Below are 27,669 nucleotides of genomic sequence, written 5' to 3'. Positions count from 1 at the left end.
GGATAGTACAACCGTCAACTCTTAAAAACATGGTGTCCTTCAAGAAAATGGTTCAAATCAGCTCATTAAAGTGTTGCATCCCAAAGTTTAATAAATGTAATAAAGGGAAAAAGGGAAATAATTTAAGTGTATTTACTATCTTAAAAAATACATGGGTTTAATGAAAACTATATATACTTTACTATGTTTTTGTTTATTATAAAAATATAATACTACTGCTATCAATTTATTGAAGAATGAAGAACAAGATACTCAAATCAAATACAAACACGGAGTATGAATTAAAAATCAACTCTTCTTACATACATATGAGATTATGTCAGTTCAATTTTAAATTATTCAAACAAATTCTGCACATTATTTCCTTCAACAATATTTCCTCTCAGTGCTAATTAATATTAACAACCCGAAACTCTAAACAGCATAACATTCTAAACATAATATGCAACTAAAAACTCACACTTATATCATTCGCTTCACTTGCCACTATGTTCCTGTGGTATTAATTTTTCTCACATATATTCTCTCATTCGCTATCAAGTACAAAATTAGTCTTGCTTCCTGAGAAAAATTTTCAGTTTACCTGGAACAGAGAAAAACACAGACATTATTGGAGTAAAAATAATTGATTCAGGAAACACCAGTGGCGGCTCGTGATTTGAAAATATGGTGGTGCACAATGGATATCGAAGAGAAGTTAAACATACTTCAAAGTTTAAAACCGTGTATACCTGAGGGCGTATACATATAAAGCTAATTTATATGCAATTAATAAGTAAAATGACTAAATACAAGCATACCTATTTATACAGAAAGTCCAAAAGTGGAAGGGTTGTGGGTGGAACTCTCTATATTGCAATTTACCCTCATGAAAAACATTTGAGTACAGAATCGTCATCAGAATGCTACCAAGTACCAAGTGCAACGTTTTCGTTCATAAAATTCAAATGCAGCTTTCATAGGCTGTCGGGAGTTAGCAGCACTTATTGTCAGAACGACAACTCTTACAATTTTAAAGAAAAATACAAGCTCCTTTATGTATTGTGCCATTTGTGTGCATGTAGATTGAGAAAGTAATATGCGAAATATGCAACTGTTCGTTGCACAAGCCGAATGAATACATTTTTCATGCTCATTACTTCGGACAAATGTCTAGTTGAAACAGATACTTTCCCAGTGAATTTAGTTTCTTCTGCACTGACGTTGATGTCCATGCCAGGGAGTGCGGCAAACTGTTCTCAATGAGGAAAGCAATAGACCACGCCTCTAACCCCCCTTTCCCCGCATTAGCCGAGCATCTCTATAAACTACCTTTCCTAGGTTTTCAACATCTTTGCAAACCAAGAGGCTCGGAGGCTCCTGCAGACGTACAAAACAAGACGCCAGCTGCAGATAGTCATGAATTAAAATTGTAAAATAAAATTACATTTTTAATAGTAACAAAGCCGGAAGATTAAGAACATTACTGGGGAGTGTACAAACTTGCAACCCCTTTGAGAAGCCGCCACTGGAAAACACTAAACACGAATACACTAGAAAATTACAAGACAACAATTAATCAGTTGTTGGTTGTCCAGCATTATTCTTCGGAGTTCCTTTACCGTGAATCAGGAATGGAGAGCCATCTATGTTTGTCAAGTTCAGGTTATTTGATAACTCAAGGAAGTGTGAACAGTTCCAAGTTTTCACTATAATCAATGTCTATGTTTTGGGGATCATTTTTCAAATAATTTTTCTATGTACAAGTTTCAGTTTTTGTTATAAGTGTAGGAATAGCTTTTACAAACAAGATTAAATATGAATTGCTTCATAAAGAAAGGGCATCAGTCACATTTTTTTCGAAATTGAATTAACATTGAATTTCCCATCTTGAATGTTCAACACATCGTTTTATCAAGAAAGGAAGTCAGTTCAACGTTTCCTTCATTGTTATATTGTGATTGGAATGTGAGCATTTTGTAAAGGAAGGGCATTGGTTCGGACATCTCCCACAACTTAGCTAAAATGGACTGATGCCCTTTCTTTATGAAGCAATTCATATATGGGGTGTGTACACATGTGAAATATTGATTGTAATTTTACAGTTTTAGTTTCACCTGCCACCTGCTCAAACGCACCCAATGGCTGCTTTTACTGCCTGCTCATAAGACCATTTTAACAATGCTTTCACTGAAATAGCGTATATCCAAATTCCAATGGTAGGTGCAGCACCAACCAGCTCATCTGTATGTGTGCTTCAAACTATAAAAAAACGTTGTTCTACCTACTTTGTGCCAGTGTGACATAATGAAGTGGGTTACAAATAATAATCATCAGAAACTTGTGTTAGAAATCTTGTGAATAAATTCGTGAAACCTCGACTTAGTAATGTAGAAAGTTCTACACAGAAAAAGTTTTCCAGTTTTCTTGTTTGAAGAAACCCCTTTTTTGGAAAGTACTGAAGCTGTAATTTCCTGGGGCACTCGTTCATTTTTTTTATTGAACTGCTTAGTTGGCAGAGTCCCTAACTGAAAAGTTCATACATTTATTTGTAAATCACCAAAAACTGGTAGCACATGAACAGATCATGGTCTCCTGCAGTTTTTTTTTAAAACAAAAATATTTAATTAACCTTACAAGTCCCATAAAATGTCCTCCTAGTAGTTAATTTGCAAGTTTAGTTTGAAAACTGTTCTTAATTCTGCCACATACGGGTTTTATAACTGACCAGCTCATTGGCTTTCATATTTTAAATGTTGTTTATGCACGTCTAGTTGTATTTCCTTTTGTTTCAAGAGCAAGGAATATAATGGATTAATGAAGCTATTAGAGTCGTGAAACAAAGTAATATTTTAATTTCTGTACATAATACAAATTCAAAGCATAAGACCTATGTCCACAAGCGACTTCAAAGGCTGTTAGGAGCTACCATCTAGTGCAGACCAGGACAGGATACAGCACTGTGACATCACCTCTCTCCGCTCTGCCGTCTCGCATTCGACATCTGTGCAGGGTCTGTGAAATGTGGCCAGCAGTTTGCAGGGAGGGTGGAGAGGGTATTTGGCGTGCAGGTAGCAGTGATTTAGGCGATAAATAAAAGTGATCTGCGTTCATAACACAGTTAAATGCCTGGATATCCTAATGGTAATATTATAAATAATTCAATTTCTGCTCTATTATGCGAAAATCAATCTGTAGCAAAGACAGTCTCATATGCTGGACACTTTCCTGTATCTAATAGTCACGTAGTATTTCATTTCAGTTAATTTGGTGAAACAAATATATAATAAAATAATACAAGTTTTTATTATGCACGTTCGTTTGTACGTCAAGATATTCTTTATTTACAATGACTGCAATCACACAACGTGTTTAAAAATAATTAGAAATAATTAAACCTTTGCTGTATTTTATAAAAAAATACATACAAACTACATTTTCTTTTCTCTATAATTTGGAAGAAGGCACAGAACGATTAATTATGTTGACATTTTTCTGCATTTTTTGTTTTTTTTTTTTTCTTTAACTAATTTATCAATATTGGAACACAATGTCTGGGCAATATATAATTAAGACTGTATGTTAGGTTGTGATCTGACAAGATACTTCTTGATTTAGATTTAGCAAGTTTCATAACAGAAAAAATTGTTCGCATACAACCATACGAACCAAACATACATAATACCTGTGCAGCAAATGCATACAATCACGGGAATTAGACTTGGTAGAAATTCCTGTTAAAGTCAACTAAGTCCTTGTGTTTATATTTGTCCTTCAACAAATCGTCACATTGTAAATTTAACAGTTCCAATTGGTACCTGCTAGGAACATCTTTGACATCTGGGGAATAAGGGGTTGCAAAGAGCTGAAATATAGTAGAAACTGTTCTACATCTTGAAACTTCGACTCAACTGGCGAAGAAGATCTTGTAGAATTTGCGCATATTCTTATGAAAGACTAATGTCCGGATCACGCACTTGCGATAACTTTGAAAAATGCACAGTTTCCAGCCAGCAATTGATTTATCCATTGAGCCAATGACAATTTTAATGCTTCAACTTTATAATATATATCTGTTACGATGAGATCCTTGCCCTGAAGTGAGGTATTTAAATCATTTAACTGATCTGTTAAATCCGCATGGAAAGCCATGTCACAAATTCAGGTTTTTCTTGCAACTCGGGGACAGGCTGATTTAGACTAGTCATGAATAATGCTATTTCTTCTCTTAACTCAAAGAAACGCCGTTTATGTAGGCTACTTTGCATTACGATGCTCTCACCTGACATCACACGAAATGAGGGATGTGCTCTTCCTCCACGAACGTCACACAGTCTGAAACTGTCTTCCACTGATCTAGTGGCAATTTTTTCCTATTCATGTTATGTTTGACCACTGAAGAAGCAGGCAGTATAAGCAGTCATCGGACGCTGTGTGTTGTGATTCAGTCATTGAGCAGTACAGGATGAGACAGCAGTCCCGTGATATCTTCTGCTCGTCCTGTACTGCTCAATGACTGAAACACAATCGATGTCAAAGCCGACTTCGTAGAACTGATTATAAACAGAAGACACACGATATCAGTGGACTGCAGCAGTCGCCCTCAGCCCATCTTGTTGCGTACCGTGAAGCAGGAGATTTTAAATCGAATCGGTCTTCAAACTTATTTTGCATCGAAATGATACATTTCCGGACATGGGTTCCCAAACAAAACTTTATCTATTTAGTCCCCTCTACAACCCCTAGAAGTTTGTAATAAGAATTATGAAACATCCCATATACACTATCTACCAAAAAGTAATTGGACACCCAGGATTTTACGTGCTACATGCCATGTTTCGATGGCTACTATGCAATGGTATGCAGACAATAATGTTCACCGGTTGGACTGGCCTGCACAGAGTCCTGGTCTCAATCACACTGAGCACTTTTGGGACGAATTGGACTGGCGATTGAGGTTTCGGGAAATTCGGCCAACTTCCATTGTCCAACTGAGTGCCATGTTGCAAGAGGAATGGCGACGCATTCCAGTGGATATCCTACACAAACTAGTGGAGAACATGCCTGACAGGGTGGCTGCTGTTATAACAACAAGAGGTGGTAGCACGAGGTTCTAAAGGGGCAAAAAACAGTGCCCAATTACTTTTTGGTAGATAGTATAGAGTGAGTGTGTACATTTTATCTTTCTACACTCATGGAAGGTAGAAAGTTAAAATATATACATATATACATGCACAGGGATAGGCAAATCCCGGGCACCAGGTCACCCTATGGCACCAAAAACCTTGTAGGTGGCACCTGAGTTTTCCGAGTTCAAATTCTTTCGAGACTTCAATTTCTTCTATCTCACTAATATTATAATGTTAACAAAAGCAGTCTTAAGAAGTTCGATTGTGTAATGTGTTCTATTAATTAATTATAACATTGTTTAATACATTTTGGTAAATGTATCCTTATCTTAGCTCGAATGATTTAAAATGTGATGATGGCTCCTGAAGAAAAAGGGGCTAGCACCTGAAAATTGTGTTTTGTCTATCCTCCTCTGTGTGTGTGTGTGTGTGCGCGCGCACGTGTATGTATGTATGTATGTATGTATGTATGTAGAGATAAAAAGGACGATTTTCAATTACCAACTTCAATATTGAATGATTATATAACTCTTGTCATACTTACTTGGCTGACACTCCACACCTCACTAGTTGCCTGTCCAATATTCATCTAATGGATTAAACTTCTCGATCTCCTCCTAAAAAAGTTACATATAATGGTAAAGAACTTTATCAAAATACTACTAATTAGTAATTTATGACACAGAAAATATAATAAAACCCCTTTTCAACAAATCTCTATGGAACTAATTATTTTTCCTTAAATGTTATTTTTCTTAAAAGGGAGTTTTCACTTAATGTAAGCAAGGAAGCACTAAAAGCAGAAATTGAAACATCCTTAGACCATTTAAATATTTTATATCTACAGTTTCTTCATACCCATTAAATGAATTAATTAAACAAATGCTCAGAACATTGGAGTTCTCCATTTGTTTTCTGATATGCCAGTAAATATGAGGGGGGATCAAAAAGTAATACACAACAACTTTGTGTGGCAATGTATTTAATAGGTAAGCAAAACGAAATAATCAGAAAAAAGCTACAGGTTTTACCTATTTTTCAACATAGGAACCAAGTCTCTGAACACATTTCTCCCATCGTGACACCAGATTCAGTACATCTTGTTCATAAAACTTCCTTTTCTGGGCGTATAACCACTTGTACATGACTGATTTCACTTCTTCATCCGAACCAAAGCATTAGCTACCTAGGACTTTTTTCATTGGGCCAAAGAGGCGAAACTCAGACAGTGTGAGGTCTGGACTGTAGGGTGGATGACTGCCACCTTAATGCCTCTGGCATTGGGTGGAGTTGCAGCGGTCATTGGTTGGCCGGAACGTGCTTTGTCAGTAAGATTTACTCGGACCTCTTCGAAGAATCTGCACCACCTGGAGATGTTGCTATGGTCCAGACAATCAGCATCATACACCTTCAACATTTCCCTGCGGATTTCACTTGAGCTTTTTTGTTTTGCTCAGAAAAAACGGACTACACTTCACTGTTCTTCACAAGCAGACGATGCTAGCATACATTCCATCTTTACTCAGTAGTTACCGCTCGTCCCGCCAGGGTGACACCTAATCAAGCCACTGCTGTCTGTAGTGCAAGATTCAAACTAACTAGGCTATCTGCCAACTTTGAACATCCTAACCAAAATAATATATTATAAAGAAATTGTTGTGCGTTACTTTCCAATCCTCCCTAGTATATGTGATGTTACTGACACTTTTATTTGAAATGTTGTAGTTTAGTATCTGCTGCAAGTTCATAGCTGAATCTTCTTCTCTGCAGAGAATACATTCTGGTGACATATAAATTCCAATTCTAAAGAGATGGGTGCTGCCAAACAATCATGTCCAATTACTAGTCTGAAGACGGCCCCTACTGTTCTTCTTGGAGAATTAAGAATCAAATTTATATTTTTAAAAATTTGCAAAGAGATTTATTGTCACTATCATTATCATTATCATTTAATCACTGATTAGCTATTAAGTTATTTAAATTAATAAATAACGACTTCACTGTGTTAACATTTTAAATAATGATGTCATTGTATCCGAATTACTAGTTTCGATGTTATTTTCATCATCTGTTGAATCCTAGTCCGTGGTTTCTGAATAATGAAAAATTTCAGAATGAAATCTTTTTTGGATTATGGTTCCTTTCCTTGTAAAAAAAAGTCTGCATTTTCAATTCCTTTCAATTCACAAGAAGGTGTCCACTGTGAAGCAACTATTTTGTCTGTTTTTGTAGAAACATAATTTTGGTATAGATTTCTCTCACTCTGTTAATGAAACATTAGCCTGAATTGCATATTTTGAATCACAAAATATGCTACTTTTAAAAATGAATTTGTTCTGTAAATTAATTAATGTACACTGGTATCAATAGCTTCTAATTCACAATCGTAGTGTGTAGTGTGTTTTCCTGCTGTAAGGTGAAGAAAAAAATATCACAATAAATATCCCCTCCAGCAATATTATTTTGCTGCAGAGATTCATGTGTGTAAATGTGTAACCACTATGATTTTGGATATAAGTATCTATAGTTTCTAATGCTTGCAATTTCATTATTTCTGTATTCATATTCCTTTTTCTTTATATTTTACGACAATTCAAGATTATATTCCAAATAAATGTATTCAAGTGAGGATCGTGGTGTTAACAATTTTTTTTGGAATAGATGGAGTATTTTAATCCATTCGTTTTTTATTTTCATATAAAATAGGATCATTTTCTGTAATAATTTGCATGACTTACTGTCCAGTGATTATTCTTTGATCTTGGACAGTTTCTAATTCTTGCAACCATGTTGCAGATGTAGTAAGTGCTTTGCTTCCGTATAACAATGGAGGCTTAATAAATATATAATCTAATTCTGAATATATGAGGGGCAGTCAAATGAAAATGGGTCATCATGTGTATATCTCACGGCGGGCAAGTTGGTACCACTGGAATTTGATTGCTGAACTGACATCTGGTAGCGACTCGCGAAAGCACAGTTACAACCTCTGTTTACACACTAGTCATTCGTTTATACTGCTGGACGTGAGGTTAGAGATACGTGTGTTTGTCCAGCATCACTAATGGAGGCAGGTAAAGAAGAACAGCGAGATCTAGTGCGATTTTTTAATATTAAAAGAGTAAGAGGACGAGAAATCCATCATCAATGTCTGCTGTTTATGGCCAACACAGCATGTCATTTTCGTGTGCACTGGTATGGTGCAAGAGATTTCAAGAGGGATGCATGTCACTGCAAGACAATGGTCACCCAGGACAGGCTCATCGTGTCATCACTCCTGCTGTTATTGCTGAGGTTGATGGTCTGATATGGGGAAATCGACGGATCACTGTGGAAGAACTTCGTTGTATGGTGGGAATAAGTCATGGTTCCATATACGTCATTGTGACGAAGCACCTGTATTATTGAAAATCTGCGCGCAATGGGTTCCACATCAGTTGACGGAGGAACAAAAAACAAACAGAATGGCTGCTTCACTGAGTTACTTGCAATGATACCACGAGGAACGAAGAAGAGTATGCATTTCTGTCCCGTATTGTCACTGGGGACAAATCATGCTACCACTAATTTGAACCGGAGAGCAAAAGGAGAGTCAAGAATGGAAAAAGTTCAAAGCAATACACACAAATCCCGGTAAAAATCATGTTGACATTCTTCTTCGATTCTAGGAAGTCTCTCTTGTTGAATTTCTCGAGCATGAGGTCAAAATCAATGTACAGTGTTATGAAGAAACTTTACAGAAACTAACCATGCCATTAAGTCTAAATGCCCTGGAATGCTATTGAACAGTGTTATCCTTCATGATAATGGCCGCCCACATACTGCCAACTCCGTGAGAAATACGATTCAAACATTTGGTTGGGAAATGCTTCAAACCCCCCCCCCCTCCACTCCCCATGCGATTTTCACATCTTTGGAGAGTTGAAGAAAGACATTCGTGGATTTCTTTTTGCATTGGACGAAGACGTGTGTGACTGGGTAAAGAACTGGTTCAGTAGACAGCCCACAAGCTTTTTCAGTAATTGGATTGATCGTCTTGTCTCGCAGTGGGATAAATGTATAAACAGTTTTGAAGATTACTTTTGAGACAATAAAGGTTCTATTATACTTTTTGGCATCTGACTCATTTTCATTTGACTGCCCCTCATATACCCATTAAATTTGGTATTAGCAAACACATTAACAATAAACTTTTTCAAACACACAATATATTTTCACAACAATAATATTGTTTAAGTATTGTAATTAAATTTACAATTTTAATACACAAACACACAACTTCCTACAAACTTACTTTCAATTCAGATATAAAATGCATACTACTGCATCTAATAAATATCGCATTTACCGGTACTATTGCTAGTGCCACACTACTGGTATGATCATACCTTGTAAAAAAAGATCAATTACAAACATTTGGAATAGGTGGGAATTTTTCTAAAACAAGTTATGTATTAGCAAATACATTCAAATGTATTCTTCTTAGAAGAAGAATTTTCTTTAAAGGAGGAATCAATTACATTATTTTATGGTAGTTCTGCCAGGACTTTCGAAATCACTCCTTAAAAGGGGAATGTTAAAATGAGGTTTTACTGTATCAGTATAATGTTTACAGCTAAGGAAAATACCGAATACCTTTACACCAATATGATTACATTTTATGCAATATGATCTTGTATTTTTTTGAAGACATACAGTTTTCATTATTTCATGACAGATTAATATTAAATTAGTGGAAGAGCCTATATTGTAAACAACTGAAACATTTCATAGAGCAATCTTCGGTCAAAGTAATTCTGTATTTTGGTCACGAAGAAAGAGTAAAATACAGACCTTTTTTCTATTCCATTTCCGATTATTCTTCAATTACTGGAGTGGACATGATGTTTATAGTAAACTTCAAAGTAACAAATTTGTGTTACATATCAACAAGTGGTAGAAATATTACATGTGACTATGAAGACAATCCTTCGGTTTGCCAGAAAAAAAAAGAAAGCCTATGCTGGTAACCAAGATTCTTGGTTTTCTTGAACAGCGATTTTCCTGTATACAGACTATACAAAACTAGAAGGATATTGACAGTTCTCTCTCTCTCAGACATGGGAGAGGAACAACATTGTAAAGTTGTGCAGTGTGGCTGATTGTGCAGCCTGCCTGTTGTGTTGAAACTGAGCAGCTGACATGAACTCGTAAACTCATCAATTTGTATCATGCAGTACTCTTTGACTGGACTAATATAAATAATAATAATAATCTTGTAGTGGAGGCTTTCACAGCCGGAGTCTATAGATCTAGATTCATTTTCCGGGCTGGTGGTTGGTTTTCTACCAGACATTTCGTCTGCAACTGCGGCAGACATCTTCAGTGGAGTGGTATCCGAGGTCGCAAAACTCTTCTCGGCATACCTGAGGCAACTGATCCTGTGGCCCATCATGGCCGATGAAAACTCTGATCAACAGGGCCAGGCGGGTAGCCGAGCCACAACACATCCAACAGGAGCTGAGCCATGTATCGACAGCACTCATGGCAAATGGCTACTCAAGGCCGGAGATAAAGAGAGCCATACGACCCAAAGTAACACCGTCTATGCGGTCACAAGAACGAGTGACTAAGAAGGGCACGGTCTTCCTATCGTATTTAAAGAATGTGACAGACTGTATCAGCAGGGTACTGAAACGACATGAAGTGGAAACGACCTTTCTGCCAACTAAGCAAATCCAGAGCATGCTGAGGTCATCCAAGGACAAACGAGATAAGCTGCTGTCTGCCGGAGTTTACAGGATTCCATGTTCGTGTGGGAAGGTCTACATCGGTACTACACAGTGGAGCGTCAGGACAAGACTGACAGAACAGAATAGGAATTGCCACCTAGGACAGATCGACAAATCGGCAGTGGCAGCACATGCCTATCAAGAGGGCGATCACAATATACGATTTAAGGACATGGACATCTTGAGCACGACGACACACTTCTTCTCCCATCTACATAGAGAAGCAATCGAAATATATAAACATGACAAAAACTTTAATCGCAAGGAAGAAGGCGTAAAGCTAAACAAATGTTGGCACCCGGTCCTACATAGAACAGATAAGAAGCCACTACAACAAAAGGACGGAACCCAGAACAGGAGCAGTGAACAAAGCAGAGCGGACTGCAGCGACAACAGGCCTTGGCCCGCTAGTTGCACTATAAATTACGCCTGCACAACCAGCCACAGGATCAGTTGCCTCAGGTACGCCGAGAAGAGTTTTGCGACCTCAGATACCACTCCAATGAAGATGTCTGCCTCAGTTGCAGACGAAACATCTGGTAGAAAACCAACCAACAGACCATGGCCCCTCAACCCAGAAAATTAATCTAGATCAATAATAATAATAATAATAATAATAATAATAATAATAATAATAAAAAAATAATTATTATTATTATTATAAAATGAAGAATGAATGTGAATATGGTACATAATGTGCAAGTGATATATATATAATACAAACCGTAATCAGGATTTCATGCTAATAAATTTAAAACTCTTCGTGCACCACACATAATCAGCCAATAAATGCTTCATGGAGAAGTGTTCCCTATTGTAATGAACATATGGCGCTGATGTCTGATATACTGTCACTGTCCACACAACTCTCATTATCACTAAGAGAAATGTTCATCTCTTTCACACAGTTTTCAATTAATCCCTCCATTTCCCATGCTTCTTTTATAATATGTTCCGTGTGGTTCACTACTTTATTCAAGTCTTCTGAACTGACATTTTCCACATCATCTAGTAATAGTTTTTCCACTTCTGTCATTGTATAACGAACATTGCTCATAGCAACATGTCTCTTAATTTGGCCCATATGATTTCAATACAACTAAAGTGACAATGGTATGGTGGCAACTGGCTAACATTATGACCATATTTCTTCATCACTTCGTCCACTACATACTTTGGGCACTGTGGCTTGTGTTGTGCTGCTAAATGTAGGAGTTATGCTTTCTTCATGTGCTTGTGTGAGGCAAACCAATGGGTGATTCCTTTCTACTGGCCATAATCATGGAATAATATGGAACATTGTCCATTAGTACTGCCAACGGTCTCTTTATGTTCTTCAATAAGCACCTTTCGAACCATTCTTCGAATTTTATATGTTCATCTCCTCATGCTAGTCGACAGTTTTTGTTATCTAAAAACATAAACGCAGTTTTCAATTAATCCTTTTGATGTTTCTGCATGTAGTACAATAATTCTCCCCTCCTTTCCAATAGGTACTGTCATCATACTTTCCAGTGTGTCATCTGTCCAACCTTTACTTAGAAAGTGGCTGGCATTCAACCATGTTTCATCCAGTCATACAATAATAGAAAAATCCTTCTGCATCACGTCTCTAAAAAATTCACATCACCAGGCAACAATGTAAGTTCTCTCCAATAACATACGACCATTGATTTTTTTATATTTAAAACATAAATTCTTTATGACAGTGAGCAGAGAAGAAACACTGCCATGGAAGAGATCCACATCTCGTAGCAAAGTTCGCAGCTAGCTTTTTAAAATAGGATGCTCCTTCCATCAGTAATAAAAATATGTTGTCGTTCAAATGCCTAGACATTTGTCAACGAAGTCCTTAGTCCTCTTGCACTCCGGTATTTTTGAGGTATAGAATCTTCTTTTTGCAGGGTTGTACATCTTCCTAAATGTTCTAAGTTCATGGGTTCATTAGAATTGTATAACAATATCTCTACTAATAATAAAATTATAACCAAACATTTTCTGGTAATTATCGCTTTTGCAAAAATAATTTGTGTAAACGAGTATAATTAACTATTCTGAGACCGAAAATCGCATTTTTTTAATTTTTGTTTGTATATCTGTGTATTTGTTACCTTTTCACTCAAAAAATGACTGAACCGATTTCTATGAAAATTATTGGTATGTAAGGTAAGTTAGTTCCCACTTAGATTTTAGGCATAATTTCATTCAAAATAATTTCTTAAAATGGGGGTTATAAGGGGGCTTGAAGTAAATAAATTGATGTATCTAGCTTATTATTGATTTTTCAGGATGTTACACAACAAAAGTTGCTACAAAGATCTTTCCGACAACTTTTGTTCTGTGCAAAATTTTGATACAACTAATATTTAACGAGATATATGAGTTTTAAAATAATAATGCTTTTTATGTCAGTACCACCTGTCAGACTAATATACGAGTAATAAAGATAAAACAAATGACTTTGCATTTATTTAAGGCGGCCTTGCACAACAATACGAAAATATTAATTTAACAACCCTTTTTATACAGATCTCATTGTATTCTATGACATTCATGTGTTTATCCATGACCATAACGAAAAACATGCCTTTACTAAATACTTTTGCATTTGTAAAGTAGGCTTTTATTCAACATTACTTTATTCCACTAATGAGATAAAGACTTTATCTCACAGTTCATTAGTATTTTCCTAGTACCTGGGCAACTATTACTCAAGAAGTTAATGTATTAGATGTCACTACCTCTACTTCTTTATTACCATTTCTTAAATATACATACACTCAATCTCCTTCTCTTTTCTCTATCTACTACGTCGTAATTTGTGCACTGCACCTTTTGGGAGGTGAGGATACTTGGACCTACGAAGTTACGTTTATAGGATTTTATAACAACACGCGTTAGTCAACTAAGTTAAACAGACATGATGATTAATTATGTTTTAATATTCCTCTTAAGTTTACAGAAGTAAAATGTGATATTATTTTAATCACATTAGTCCCGTGAACACTTCTAAATAATCCCTGAAACTTCAAAAACACGAAAATACATGTTTAAATTGAAAAAATATATATTAAAATTATATAATTAATTATAATTTGTTATTTATCCAATGCCTTAGATACCATTCTTTACTAATCATGGCCTCCTAAATCATAACCTATCTAGTATCGATTCTAAAATCCATACCATGATACGTGATTATTTTCAACATATTTTCTTTTATAAAACATAATTTTTCGTTATGGTCATGGATAAAATTACATACGGTACTTGTAAGCATGATCTTTATTGCGCTCGTGTAATTTAAGCACTTAGCTGACGCCTCGTGCTTTCAATCTTTCCACTCGTGCAATAAAGATGCACTTACCTCACAAGTACCATAAATAACTATTATCTATTCTAAATTTAATTATAAAGAGAGGGCGTTTGTATTTTTGTATGAGGCAATCTTAGGAAACTATTTAATCGATCTGGAAAGTTTTTTCATCATTGGAAAGTGTAGTTCCTTTAGATGGACATAGGCTTTATTCATTACAGAAGTGAATTGAGGACAGGGCACAAACGCATCATAAGGAAGGACTAAAAGAGATCTTTAAGCACAGAAAACTTTATATACTGTCGAAACTAAAGATGAATGAGCGATATGTAGTTAAATATAATGCTATTTGAAGGTAATAAAATTTGATATCTGATTTGCATTGTGTTTATCTATGAACAAATGAAAGTCAGAGATGAAATAATTTTACAAATACACACACGGCACATATTTAGTATTAATTATTCAGTAAGATACCGGTACATATTTTTAATGCTTAATTACACATTTGAGTGAGCTACGGTAATGTATACTTAAGCTTTATTTGGTCCACATCAAAGATTAATTTTTACTGCATTTTATTTTTTTATCCATGGAACATAATCGAAATTTTACGAATATTGTCATAAAAGAGGAGTATTTTCCCTGGACCAAAAATAAAACACAAAGGAGTAAAAAAAACAGTATTTTACCTTGGAGCTCACTGGAGCTGTTCATTTTCTAGATCATCAATGTCATTTCACAAACTGTCATTTGTTTCCTGTGGTTCTTAAAAAATAATATTTGTGTATCATGTCAACTTCAATGTCTTTTTATTTATGTAAATAAAGATGTACAATGGGACCAACACAAAAAAATTTCCTTCAAACACAATCCAAGCTATATTCATATTGGTTTGGAGTGATTTGTTAAGGAATGTATTCAAGACTCAAATAGAAACATGTTAAACGAATTATTCGTGCACAAAAAACGATACCATGGTACCATGTAACGCCAAGATGAGAAGGCCACAACCTCTGAAAACCTCTACTGCACACCTTTCATATTAATATCTCTCACTGCGGCAAATAGACCGAGAATAGTTTTCACATCTATTTCCTACAGGTTTCCAACATGTTGAACATCATAATGAACAAGCCTTAGCCTTCAGTTTAACATAATTTTTAAACTATTTTAATCTTACAACTTTGGCACATTGCTTGCCATTTTAATATACTGTTTACATCATCATCATCATCATCATCATCATCATCATCATCATCATCATCATCATCATCATATCCTTCACGTATTAGACCCTACAGGATCTGTTACGGTCTCATGCCAGCGCTTTTGTGGTCTTCCCAATTTCCTCTTTCCTCTTGGTACATAAGTAAGAATCTGTTTAGGCCATCTAGTGCGATCCATCCTTTCGACATGTTTTTTCCACTGAAGTCGATATTGTTGAACAAAATTAACTATAGGATCCATTTTTAGTTCCTGCAATATGTCCAGATTTTTACGGTGTTCCAGCAAAGAGCATCCCGCTGTTCGTCTCATGAACCTCATTTCAGCTGTCGTCAGCCTTTGCTCATCAGCTTTTCTGATTGTCCATGCCTCGCTACCGTAAGTGAGGACCGGTCGAGCTAGTGTTTTATATACCTTTAGCCTTGTATGTTTCTGAACATGGGATGATTTGAAGACGGTGTTAATTACACCAGTGATTTTTATAAATTTAGATATTTTGTTTGACATATCTTCATCAGTGATGTAAGAGAGGTTATAACCTAAATAGTTAAATGAATTAACACGTTCAATTAAAGTAATATTTATCATGATCTTACGTGGAATTGGGTTCTCTCCCGAAAATGCCATGACTTTCGTTTTCTCTTTTGAGATTTTCATATTGAAATCTGAGGCGATTATTTGCAAATTATAAATGGCTCTCTGTAAAGCATCCTCTGTTTGAGCGATAATAACCTGATCGTCGGCAAACATTAGTGTATCGAGAACTGTGTTTCGATTAATTTGAATTCCAGCATGATGACTTTGCCTCCAAATGTATAAAATATGGTTCATATATATAATAAACAACAGAGGGGAAAGACAGCACCCTTGTCTAACACCTTGGTTGATGGAAGTCCAGCTAGTAGTTCCGCGTTCAGTTCTTATGGCAATTTCATTTTGTTGATATAAATTATAAATGGAGAGAATGATTTGGTTTGGCACATTATCACTGTTTACATTATAACTATATTTACTGGAATGTTTTTTATTTGAATGTTATTTTAATACTATGTACGCCATTTAACTCCTAAAAAAAGCAAGCAAGATTAAACTTTTACTTGTGTTTTATATGTGTTTTGTATCTTTATATCTTTTTCACCTACGTTCAATTGCACTTGTTTGTTAGTAAACTATATCACCTGAAGATGACTTGCATAAAAAAGTCGAAAATATTCGTGATGCTTATTAATATATTGTAATTTGATGTAACAGAATCTACTTCTGCTGCCTTAACCTGATAAGTGATTGACTGAAAATAAAAACCAACTATTTGATATTATTATCCATTATTTCAGTATGTTTTTCCTTCTGTGTGTGGTGTGGGAAGATATCGAAGTTTCACCTTATTTTGTAATGAATATTACAAAATTGGATTGAATTTGGCGTAGCTCAGTGGTCAGAGTGCTTGGTACGTAGAACCAAGGACCCGGGTTCGATCCCTGGTGCTGGAACGAATTTTTCTCCTCAAATATTAATTGTCAATATCGCAGATATTATTCTGAAGGACAAATTAATAAATCTATAATATGCAAGTGCTGCTAATGGCTTCATTGCCAAATGCAAGGCACTAGACAACAACATAATATGCAAGTGTAGATTGCAGAGCAATGTGCTTTCACAGTAGAGACCTATTTCAAGGATGATTTTTTAAACTGCTACACAGCATATATTCAGACGACACTTCAACTTTGGTCACCATGGAAAAGTGCCAGATGCTTGCACCATTGCAATGTGAGTTAGTTCCTATAGAAACACAGCATCTGCCTGGAATCATAAAACAGGGTGGAGGGAAAGAACGGCACGAAAGACCTTTTCCAGTAAGTAATTTCTCGATATGATGACATCTTTTGACCATTCTGGTCCCGGATCTGACATCTGTTAACTTCTTCTCATGGGGTTTGGTGGTGCCTCAAGCAAGAAGTCTTCCAAACACGTCCTATCACCAGCTTCGAATTGAAGAACCTTATCAGAGCTGCAGTCAACATTATCCCTGGCTATATATACGAAGGGAGTATAGACAACTTCCAACATTGCTTGGAAGAATGTATGGTGTGGTGTGGTCATATTCAAGCACTGACACGTAAATGGCATTCTTTTCTCTTGTATTTGATACTAAGAGAACTAAATAAATGGCAGTTAAAAAACTTAAAATTGTTTAACGACACGTTAAAAGTGTTAAAATTTTAAGTTTTTTAAACAAAGTGTTAACGTGAACCAGAATCAATAAATGGCAGTTGTTCACTTATGCTACGAGGTTAAAAATGGGCTATGAAGGATGCCGCACTCTTTACAAATGAAGTGCACAGACATCATAAATCAGGTTACAAATACACTCACAACTAAATTAAATTTAAAATTAAAATCAAAATACTCGTAATTCTACCTCCAACAAAATAACTACAAAAACAATAGTCACGACAGAACACCAATACTCGCTGTAACACAGTAATGAAAATCCAACACTTCCGAATAAATAAAACAGCTGGCTACAAAATGTTCACTGTGAAACAGTCGGCAATGCCAACCTGTCGCCATGGACTCTGATTGGCTGGTTCAAGCAGTTATCATGGTGACACCTTGAAGCAGCTGAACTGCAATACTTTTCTAGTTTTGGATAGACTTTAATCTTGTGTATCATTATCCAAGAATGTCAGTTATGCATGTCAGAAACGTAAGTGGTGTACAAACACAATGTTGGGGGCTGATTTACTTAGGGTATTCGCAACATTCCAGTATTTTTCTATCCTCCTGAGAAGTCTAGAAGCGTAGAGAGGACTGATAAGAAAAGTAACTCATCAAGTGGGCAGAAGGAATCAGAAATAACAAATAGAAAAATTGATGAGCTTACGGGAGTGAATGATATTAGAGCATACCTAAATAAACTAGACAGCACTGTTTTCACAGATCCCTTTAGAAGAAAGAAGAATGAAGAAGGAAAACCTAGTATGGAAGAAGAGGCTGGAACCAGTGAAGATGCTGTTTGGGGAGCTGGGGCACAGACTGAGAGAATGACCAGTGAGGGTAGTCTGAGGCGCGCAAGTGAAAATACAACAAGGAGAAGCGATTGTGGATCAACCGGCAAAGTCAGTGCAAGTGAAGATCAAGTAATAAGAATGCCACATGCCGTTGGTAGTCCGGGGTGCGCGAGAGGAAGTGCTACAATTTGGAGGAGCTGTGCGATACCGACCGATGAAGTAGAAGCAGGTGACGAACAGTTAATAAGAGGTAAAATGACAAATAGAAACTCTAACAGAAATAATGTAGATTCAATCAAAACTATAGATACTGAACGAAACTACCTACTAAGAGATAGACATCAACAAAAATTAAATTTTCCTAAAATCAGAAAAACTTATTATTAATTAAATAAGATAAGAAGACAGGTTTTGAAAATAAGATAGAATTACGTCAAGGTTTTTAAAATAATAATAAAAAAAATTGAAAATAGAGAATTAAGGTAGTTATTAATGTATTCCGATAGCTATATTAATTAGTAAAAGTTCAGAAGAAAATTTGACTTTATAAATTGGTTAATTAATATATTTTAATTTCAATAAGAATGCATTTATAATAAATTTATTAGTCATCATAATAGCAATGAATCGATAATGAGTGCATGCGATACAATGATGAAACTAAATTGAGGTGGATTATGTAAGCAACTTGTCAAGTTTGTTTTTAAGCAGGTATGTGGTAGTCTTCATAGAAGTTACGCAAACGTTTCTGCTGACATGAAAATATTGCAAGAACAAAAGATTAACCTACATATGGAATGTACCGATTCAGCTATTTCAGGTTCATGACTTACAGTATGTCGACATCTGATCACCTAATTGGAATAATAAATTATTATGTAAAATAAGACCTAAATATTACAATTAGATTTTGGAAAGAAGCAAATAAATAAGGTTTAAAGTCTTAAGGGTCATCACGATTGGTTTAAACATGCACTAAAACAAGACGTAATTGCAAGTTTGAACCAATAAATTATTGAGATTTGCGATAGATTAATTAGTTTAGGAAATTGTATCTTTATTATGTAGAACTACATTTGTATATAGAGCTTTTGTTAAATTATTAAGTTTTGTACTTTTGTGAACTATATCAATAAATCTATCTATCTATCCTCCTGAGTCCTGAGAGTATAGTGTACTATTTACCATACTTCTTACATGATTATGATATAAGATGTATGTGCAGAGACCCTAAGTATGGTATAATATATACTTCGCACGAAAACATGACGACCTTCCCTCATCCCCTTCACCAGTTAACTGCAGGCACGCACAAGGGATAAACCCTTAGCCGAGTTGCCAATTCTTGAAGTCATTGTGATCTGCGAACGTTCAGCCAACTGAGCTACGCCAGTGCTCTTTATTAGTTCTGAAGTTATGATTTTTATTGTAAAGTGCGGCATTGGCTATAATAGCTGTTAAGTGGAAAACGGCATGAGCTTTTTTTTCTTCTTCGCAAACTATATTCCTTAAAAACCCTTTTCCTGGTAATTCCGAAAGTGCTGGATAGAATCGAATGAAATTTTTTCTGCATTCTTAAACATAATGTACAAATCAGGCCAGAATATTTCCGCAAGTTTATTTGCTGTTGGCGATATCTCTTTCGCGTACTGTTCACATACTGTTCGACGAAGTAAATCACGCATAAAATCGTCTATCTTACCGAATTCTATTTCAGTTTGTTTATTTTCTCTTTAGTTGGTGAACTGTAATTCTTAATTTCTATGGCGAATATATTTTGTACTGTAGTAATACCACGCCGCCGGTTGCGTCCGATGTTAAGAGATTAAGATTTTTACTTATCAAACTATCGCACCTTTCGATTACTCTATGGATAAAATTCCTAACATTAAACACAATTTTAACACTTCGTTTTCTTAGCTACGCTCCTCTGCAAATAAGATATTCTGTTTTCTTCGACGGTGTTATTTGCTCTTGTCGTGATGGTCGTGGATCTTCAGGTGAATCAGGAGGCCTGACTGCGGATCATCTGCTTCAACACTCATTAATCATGGCCGGAATAAATTAGACATATTGAAGCGCACAACGGTACAAAACAACACGTCGACAAATGTCTGAAAAGACACTAACGAGTGAAAGCTAAGAGGCAATGACTGCTATATTTGGCAATGCTGGGCTCTATTGTATTTCTGCCACGCGGCTAGGGGTTGAGTAGTGGATGGGGGTTTATGAGGGATTACCAATTCCAAGAAGAGTGGCCGTCATGTTTTCGAGTCAAGTATACCTGCATTTGTGCCCTAACTAACCTGCAGAATTATTTCAGCATTTTCCTCATGTCAGTGACTTTTTTTTTAAGTGTAGGATTATAATGAACTTTAAAATTAAACAACAAATGTCTCAGGACTCAGGAAGCTATATGGTAATTCACGATCACCAATGGTGCAACAGTTCTGGAAAACTACTCTACTGTATCATCTTCCTCAGGACATCATAACACACTAAACATTTAAAACAGCAAGCAACCACGAGGATCCCTGAAGTAGAGACTGATACTCGAGTTTTTACCAGCATACAAGACAGCTATAATTTAGCAATCTACACAATGCATCAAAAACACAAGCAGGAAATTTATCTTTATGTAAGAAATTATAAATGACTTACTTGCAGGGCTTGAAATAAACTTTTATTCCGTACACTGAGCAATGACAGTAACTGAATCACCGACTGCAGTGGAATGAGACTGACGTTTCCTACTATATAGCCATTAGCATTCCTTGGAAGCCCAATAATGTTGCACCTACAAGAAAGAAAACAAATTGTAAATATTTACACCTTACTTGATTATTCTGGAGCAATGAAATACCTAACAGACAGCCTTCATATCTCGATTCTTCCTGAGTAACACATCCTGTTACTTTTCGGAGTATTGGCAGCAAAATACAGAGTGAATCAAAAGTCTGGAACCATATAAATATCTTTCTTATGCTTGATTTTCGATTACTATTGGTGTTACCAGTATCTGTAAGACCAAATGCTCTACCAGTGACACATTCGATTCTAGCCCTCAGCTATCTCAAAAGCCGCCATTTTGAATCCAACTTTGAAATTTTAAATGGAAAGGGGGTCAATGTAGGTACTGAAAATCATGTGAAATTTTCTGAGAAAAACAATGGTGCAATCCGTTTTGAGATATCTCTAATTGTTTTAAAGTTATTTAAAGATAACTGTAATAATGACACAAACATTAGTTACTGCATCTACAGATATTTTGTACAGTACTAAGAAGGCTTTGGAAAAGGTATTTTTATGCAATTCTGGTAATGAACTTTTCCTGCTTTACTGTATGGTTAACCTGTGACAGTTTCAATGCATTGTTGTGATTATTTGAAGCTTTCCTATAACAAATTTCTTGATTTTCGTGATGACATTACCGAAAGAGAAAAGAATTGATATCATTCTTCATTCTGGTAGATTAAGCCACAGAAATATTGCAGCAGACTGGACGAACAGTTCCCTGAACACTGAATTGGTCGACATGGACCAGTAGAATGACCGGCCAGGTCTCCAGATTTAACACCTCTTGATTTTCTCTTTTGGGGTTATATAAAGGGCTTGATACGATGAAGAGAAAATTGAAAATGTGAAACATTTAAAGAACCGTATCATTGAAGCCTGTGCTGAAGTCATCCCGGAAATGCTACAGAATGTTCTATCCACATCGTCACTGTCAAATTGCGTGGGTGAGGTTGATAATCAGAAACCTCATTTCTTCGAGGATTGTGCAACATACGATCTGTACAGGTATTATTCCTTTCTAGTAGGTACGCGATTTTTGTGTGTTAATGTTGTGAGAACTTCAATACAGAAAATGACAAACAATAAGATAATACGGTCAAGCATTAAGTCCGTACAACCACCACTCAACTGACTCACAATGCTGACAACATGGTTGTTACTCAGAGAATTTTAACCCCGAAAATTCAATTTTACCATTGATGGAGATCTAAAGCCACTAGATATAATGGAAAACACTTTAGCATTAATAACCGGTAACATTGCTTTGCGAAACTTACAAAAACATGGCTGCCAAGTATGGACTTATCAACATATGGCTCGCAAAGCATGGACTTATAACATCTGACCTGCACATTGATATGCATGTCTCATCCAAGACGGTCTAGAAACTGGACTTATCAACGTTTAATTCACACAACTTTTTCCCCATACATAGTACATGGGTAAAACAACACATTGCACTGCCAATTTCAAAATCACCGCACACAGGAAACACAGGAAAGTTTTCTCTCTAAAGTTCACAAAATCAAAAAACAGATAACTCTTCTTCCTAACAAAGAAAATCTACTCCTTAAAGTAAACCTGTTACAAATGCTAGATATTGAACATTATACAGATCTACTGGAGGATGTCAAAAAAGATGACACTCCAAAAGATGTACTGAAATCATTAGCCTTAGAAACAATCCATACAAGATTCCCAGAACAACAATGGCTCTATATTTTTACTGAAGGCTCCTTGCTAACAAATCAAATGAGCAGGTGCTGGAGCTACATGCTGTCTTGTTCTCCTTTTACAAACCCCTTGGATTTGGTACTACAAATTTTGATGGAGAAGTCGAGGCCATATGTATGACACTTCAAAATCTTCTATACAGAATAGCTCAATTCCAGCAAGCAATAATTCTTTCTGACTCAAAAGCAGCCATTTTAGCTATAACATCCATTTTAACACCAAAAAGTCAACAAATTCTTGAGTACTGGAAATGCGTATTTCACCTCAACAACCTAAAGTAAAAAATAGTTTTTCAATGGATACCAGCACATTGCGTATTGACTCACGACACTGCTGATTATCTTGCCAAAAAAGGGCCATGGTACTATTCAAAAACCTGCTACACAATTATCCTATTATACAACAAAAAGAATAATTATTTCACAATGTCACAAAATTATAACAAATCATCATCTCCAAATTTCCAAAAATAAAAGATGGGAATCTGTCTCAACCCAAAATATCCCTGGATACCCAAGGAAGAATGCAGTTGCAATTTTTAGACTGTTCAAGGGCCACAACTACTTGGCCAAGCATCTCAACAGGATTGGAATATCTCCTTCACCACTCTGCCCCTTATATGATCTTCAAGAGGAAATGGATCAAAATCATCTTCAACACTGCCCAGCCACTATCAGTTTGGCATCCTTGAGTGAAAAATACTGGAGAGCGAGAGAATTAATGATTTCACTGTCAGAAATTCAGCATTAGCAGACAACAACAACAACTTTTAGCACACAGTGCTTCAATTGTATCCACAGCAGGGAAAAGAGTTAACCAACGTGTTTTACAATGACCAAGAAACTTCGGTATTCAGTGTCTACAAACTTGCAAACTCATTAAGTTCCTCTGTACGAACTGTGTAAATTGACAAAAAAAAGTTGAATATCTTAATTATTATTGCTTCAGCATCAAAGGAAAAGATCAGACCCATGACGTAAAAAATTATGTGAATATGTGAACAGGACATCCATCTCCAACAATCTTTTATTCTGCAAGTCTCCTTGCAACATACTAAATACATTATTCTCTGGTTTTCTCTTCAACCATCAAAATTCACATTTTCATTGTCTCCTGAAAATGCACAAGTTTTTATTGTAAACCATACTGATTTAGTATATTTAATGACTAATATGCAATTGCTAATAGTTTCAACTGTTTTGTTTGATGTTGAGTTCTAAAATCTTTGTTTGAATCCTCCAGCATTATAATCAAAACATTGAACAAGAATAGGAAAGGTCTTTTAAGTTTCTATGACTGCTACCATCTGTTGCAAGCCCAAAACACGAAATTCCACCTAACGCTTGAATTACAATATTTGTAGCATGTGGAGCCAGAACCTGATTCACTACCGCTTACATTTTTGTCCTAGCACAAGGAAACTTTTTTGCAACTTCAGAATCATCAAACAATTTCTGGTTAAGACTAGAAGTGCAGTCACTTGATCAGTAGCCCGTAGCTATTATGATGTTTAACAGTATGAAATGCTAGGGGCACCTTCTGCAGCACTCACTTTTTCATTTAGTTTTGTTTCCTTAACAGCAAAGAAAGATGTGACCAGGGGCGGCTCTACAATAAGAACTGCAGAGCTGCAGAACCGCCATTTACATGGACAAGTAAAATAAAAATGTAAAACGTGCTTTTATGTAATCTAGTTCATTGTTTCATTTATTTTTCCAATTCATTCTCCTTCGATTCGAGAATTTACTACCTGTAGGAGCCTTGAACTGCTCGAGAATTTTATCTGTAGTGTACTTTTCGGATCTGTGATCAGCAGTCCTCGAGCTCAATGTAGGATAGTCGGCTGCAGAAAATTGGTTTTCTTGACTGTCCCATAAGACTGCATTAGAGCTGCAACCGAAGCAGCTCTCTCCGAATATACAAAAGAACCGCCAACATCCTCATCTCTACGTTAGGAGAACACATAGGCTTCTGAACTTACTGTATATCATTACAGTTCCAGTGTGTTATACAGTACTGTGGGTGCTGTGATGTGATTAATCAGTGTGTCTAAGGAAATATTTTATATTAAAAATGAATGAAATGAAAACCTAATCGACCAAACCTTTTCGAAATTAAAAGAGAAATTACACGTTAACTTAAGAAATTAGGATGTCCTACACTAAATTTAAATATTGAAATTTCTGGAAAAAGTCGAGGAAATCGTGTAGCCTACTAGTCATTTTAATACCGAAATGTGTAATGGAAACGATTGGTTTTTTGCTGCACTCATGAAAACTCTTTCTCCCCCACCCGTCGTGTCTTCTGTTTAGAGGAGACAATACATGGACAAAGACCGGAGTGAAGAATTTAGTTAATTTGACTTAAAAAAATAGAAAAGCATAAAAATTCGAAAACTCATTTCAAGTCAAACAAAAATTGTCACTGCTACAGATATTAAAATATTCTAACACAGCTTGATTCTGCGTATTGGATTAACATTCAGAAACAAGATGAAAATTTTCATAAAAGTAGATATGGTCTATCTAAATTAATTAACTGTGTGAAATTCTGTGCAGCATTTGAATTAGTGATGTAAGGACTTGCTGAAACAGATGATTCAACAAACCGCGGTATATTTCGGGGTTTGACTGATTTACTCCACATTTAGATTAAACTTTCAAAGATCATTTATAGGGCTCGTCACAATTCAAAAGAACTACGAAAACAATTCAAAATTAATTGCTGGATAGCAATAAAATGATTGGAAATTTATCTTCATTGCCACCACAACATGACGCTGAAAGTTTGGTGCAAATTATCTTAATGGAATATAGGCTTAACGGAAATTCAGTCATAATTGAACAACATGAATTAATTGTGCTGGTTAATGGCGGGGCTAACGTAATGAGTGGGAAACACGGAGAATTTGTATTGTGTGTCCCACAGTTGATTTCTTGCACTGTTAAGCCAAAGAATTAAATTTAATAATGCAACAAACATGTTCACAAACTATTCAAGTTACAATACTTTATTGCAAATCTGTAGGAACTCCCAGCTCTCTGACGTGATGTCTTACAGGCCTAATTCTGTCTGCCAGAATGGGTGTAGGCTAGAAAAGTTGACATGACAAAATTCGGTAGGAGTTAAAAGTGTTTGAATGATAGAAAGTTCCTGATAGTTGTTCATTCATGTTATCAACATGTGGGGCATATCTCCACTACATGACTAGTTGTATCGGATGGGAGAGGTGTAGCCTATGGAATGGGTAAAGCGCACGGATTGTTGGAATTCAATTTTGGGTGCACAGTCAACTTCGAGAAGGGGCTGTAATTACACACGTTATACGATTTAGATGCAATGAACAGCATGCATTTGCTAATTACACTATTTTTCATGCAGAACTGCCAACCTTTGTAACCGTGGGCTGCTACTGGATGTGACTCTTGAAGACTCCACTGCATTGTGAATGTTAGATTTGTGCTTATCTACTTCCCACATAGCAATCCAAATCACCAATACCTTTGTTTGCTATAGCAATAAAACATTCGTACACTTCACACTTTGCTTCATGGATGATCCGTTCTAATAAAGCATGGATACTTCACTCTCAAATTATCAGTACATTTACATTTTTGTTTTTGCAACATGATCGTAAACACAGATATCCTACAAATTGATAGTAACCACATACAATTTTGGCTGTGACGCTATTAAAAATGGCTGACTTGACTGTGGCATTGGTTACATCCATTATCCATGCTGTAAAAACGGAAGTTCAGTGACAACACAAACTGAACGAAGAACTAAAGAGTACTGATTGCAAACATTATATATTCTGTCTCTGAAACTTGCGGAGTGTGTGCTTTTCTCTTTTATTTATTAATACTCTTGTCAACGGTTATAGGACATTATAACAATCAATAACACGAATTACAAAGAACTGAATATTCAAGTCATGTTTTAAAAAATGCCAGACAAAAGAAATTTTAAAATGCCTGGTAGACAGGAGGGCAAGGTCAAAAAAGGTGGACATGTCCTTCAAAAACCAGACGCCTGGTCACCCTGCTTAAGATTTGTATGCATTTAAAATTCGGGAAAAAAGTATGGGATTGCTGCTTTTACTTTTTATCATCATCATCATGGATTGGACTCTCTTACCCATTGCATCTTCAAGATTTACAGCTGTTCTGTTATTTTCGATATAAAAATTATTTATCCACTTTCAAGTGGATGAGAGATAATTCTCCATCATTGCTGAACAAAGTCACAATTCAATACTGCCTCCAACATATTCACCCAAAAGCTAGTAGATTTATTAAAAAGAAAAGTCATCAGTAAATATTACTTATGCCATTTGTTTACATAATTTTTCTGAAACAACTATTTAAAAAAAAATAGGCTACAGTCTATACTGTTTCATTTGTCATTTTATCTTATGTATAAAGAAAATTGGAAAATCAAAGAGGTGATTTTCAGAAATGCACTTTTTTACATTATTTGTTAAAAACATTAACTTTTAAAACAAAAATTACCATAATTCATATGCATTATTCGTAGATGAACGGACAGTCTACATACTGAATATTAACAAAATCTGTCCAATAATTTATGAAAAATTTCTGTACACAAATAAACAAGCAGGATGCCCAAAATCACCTTTTCAGTATCAGAGATGCTGAAAGTATTTAAATCTCGAAACATACATTTTGCAGCATTACAAT

General features: G+C 35.7%; 1 protein-coding gene across 2 annotated transcripts in view; it reads right to left on the bottom strand.

The window, feature by feature from the left end:
- Positions 1-213: 213 nt before the first annotated feature.
- Positions 214-27,669, bottom strand: part of LOC138692867 (uncharacterized) — a 45,488-nt gene continuing 18,032 nt past the window's right edge. Inside the window, exons 4-6 of one of the 2 annotated variants that reach the window (XM_069816170.1) lie at positions 21,098-21,233; positions 5,653-5,725; positions 214-583 (exon numbers count right to left, since the gene is read on the bottom strand). In XM_069816170.1, the coding sequence (XP_069672271.1) occupies positions 5,675-5,725; positions 21,098-21,233 (187 nt within the window). In that variant the 3' untranslated portion in view covers positions 214-583; positions 5,653-5,674. The remainder of the gene's footprint in view (positions 584-5,652; positions 5,726-21,097; positions 21,234-27,669) is intronic. The other variant, XM_069816171.1, reaches the window with a different exon arrangement.

Source organism: Periplaneta americana, chromosome 17, assembly GCF_040183065.1.
Source record: "Periplaneta americana isolate PAMFEO1 chromosome 17, P.americana_PAMFEO1_priV1, whole genome shotgun sequence".
Classification (NCBI taxonomy): domain Eukaryota; kingdom Metazoa; phylum Arthropoda; class Insecta; order Blattodea; family Blattidae; genus Periplaneta; species Periplaneta americana.
The sequence above is the reverse complement of the archived record's forward strand: the minus strand, read 5'-3'. Positions and strand labels throughout refer to the sequence as shown.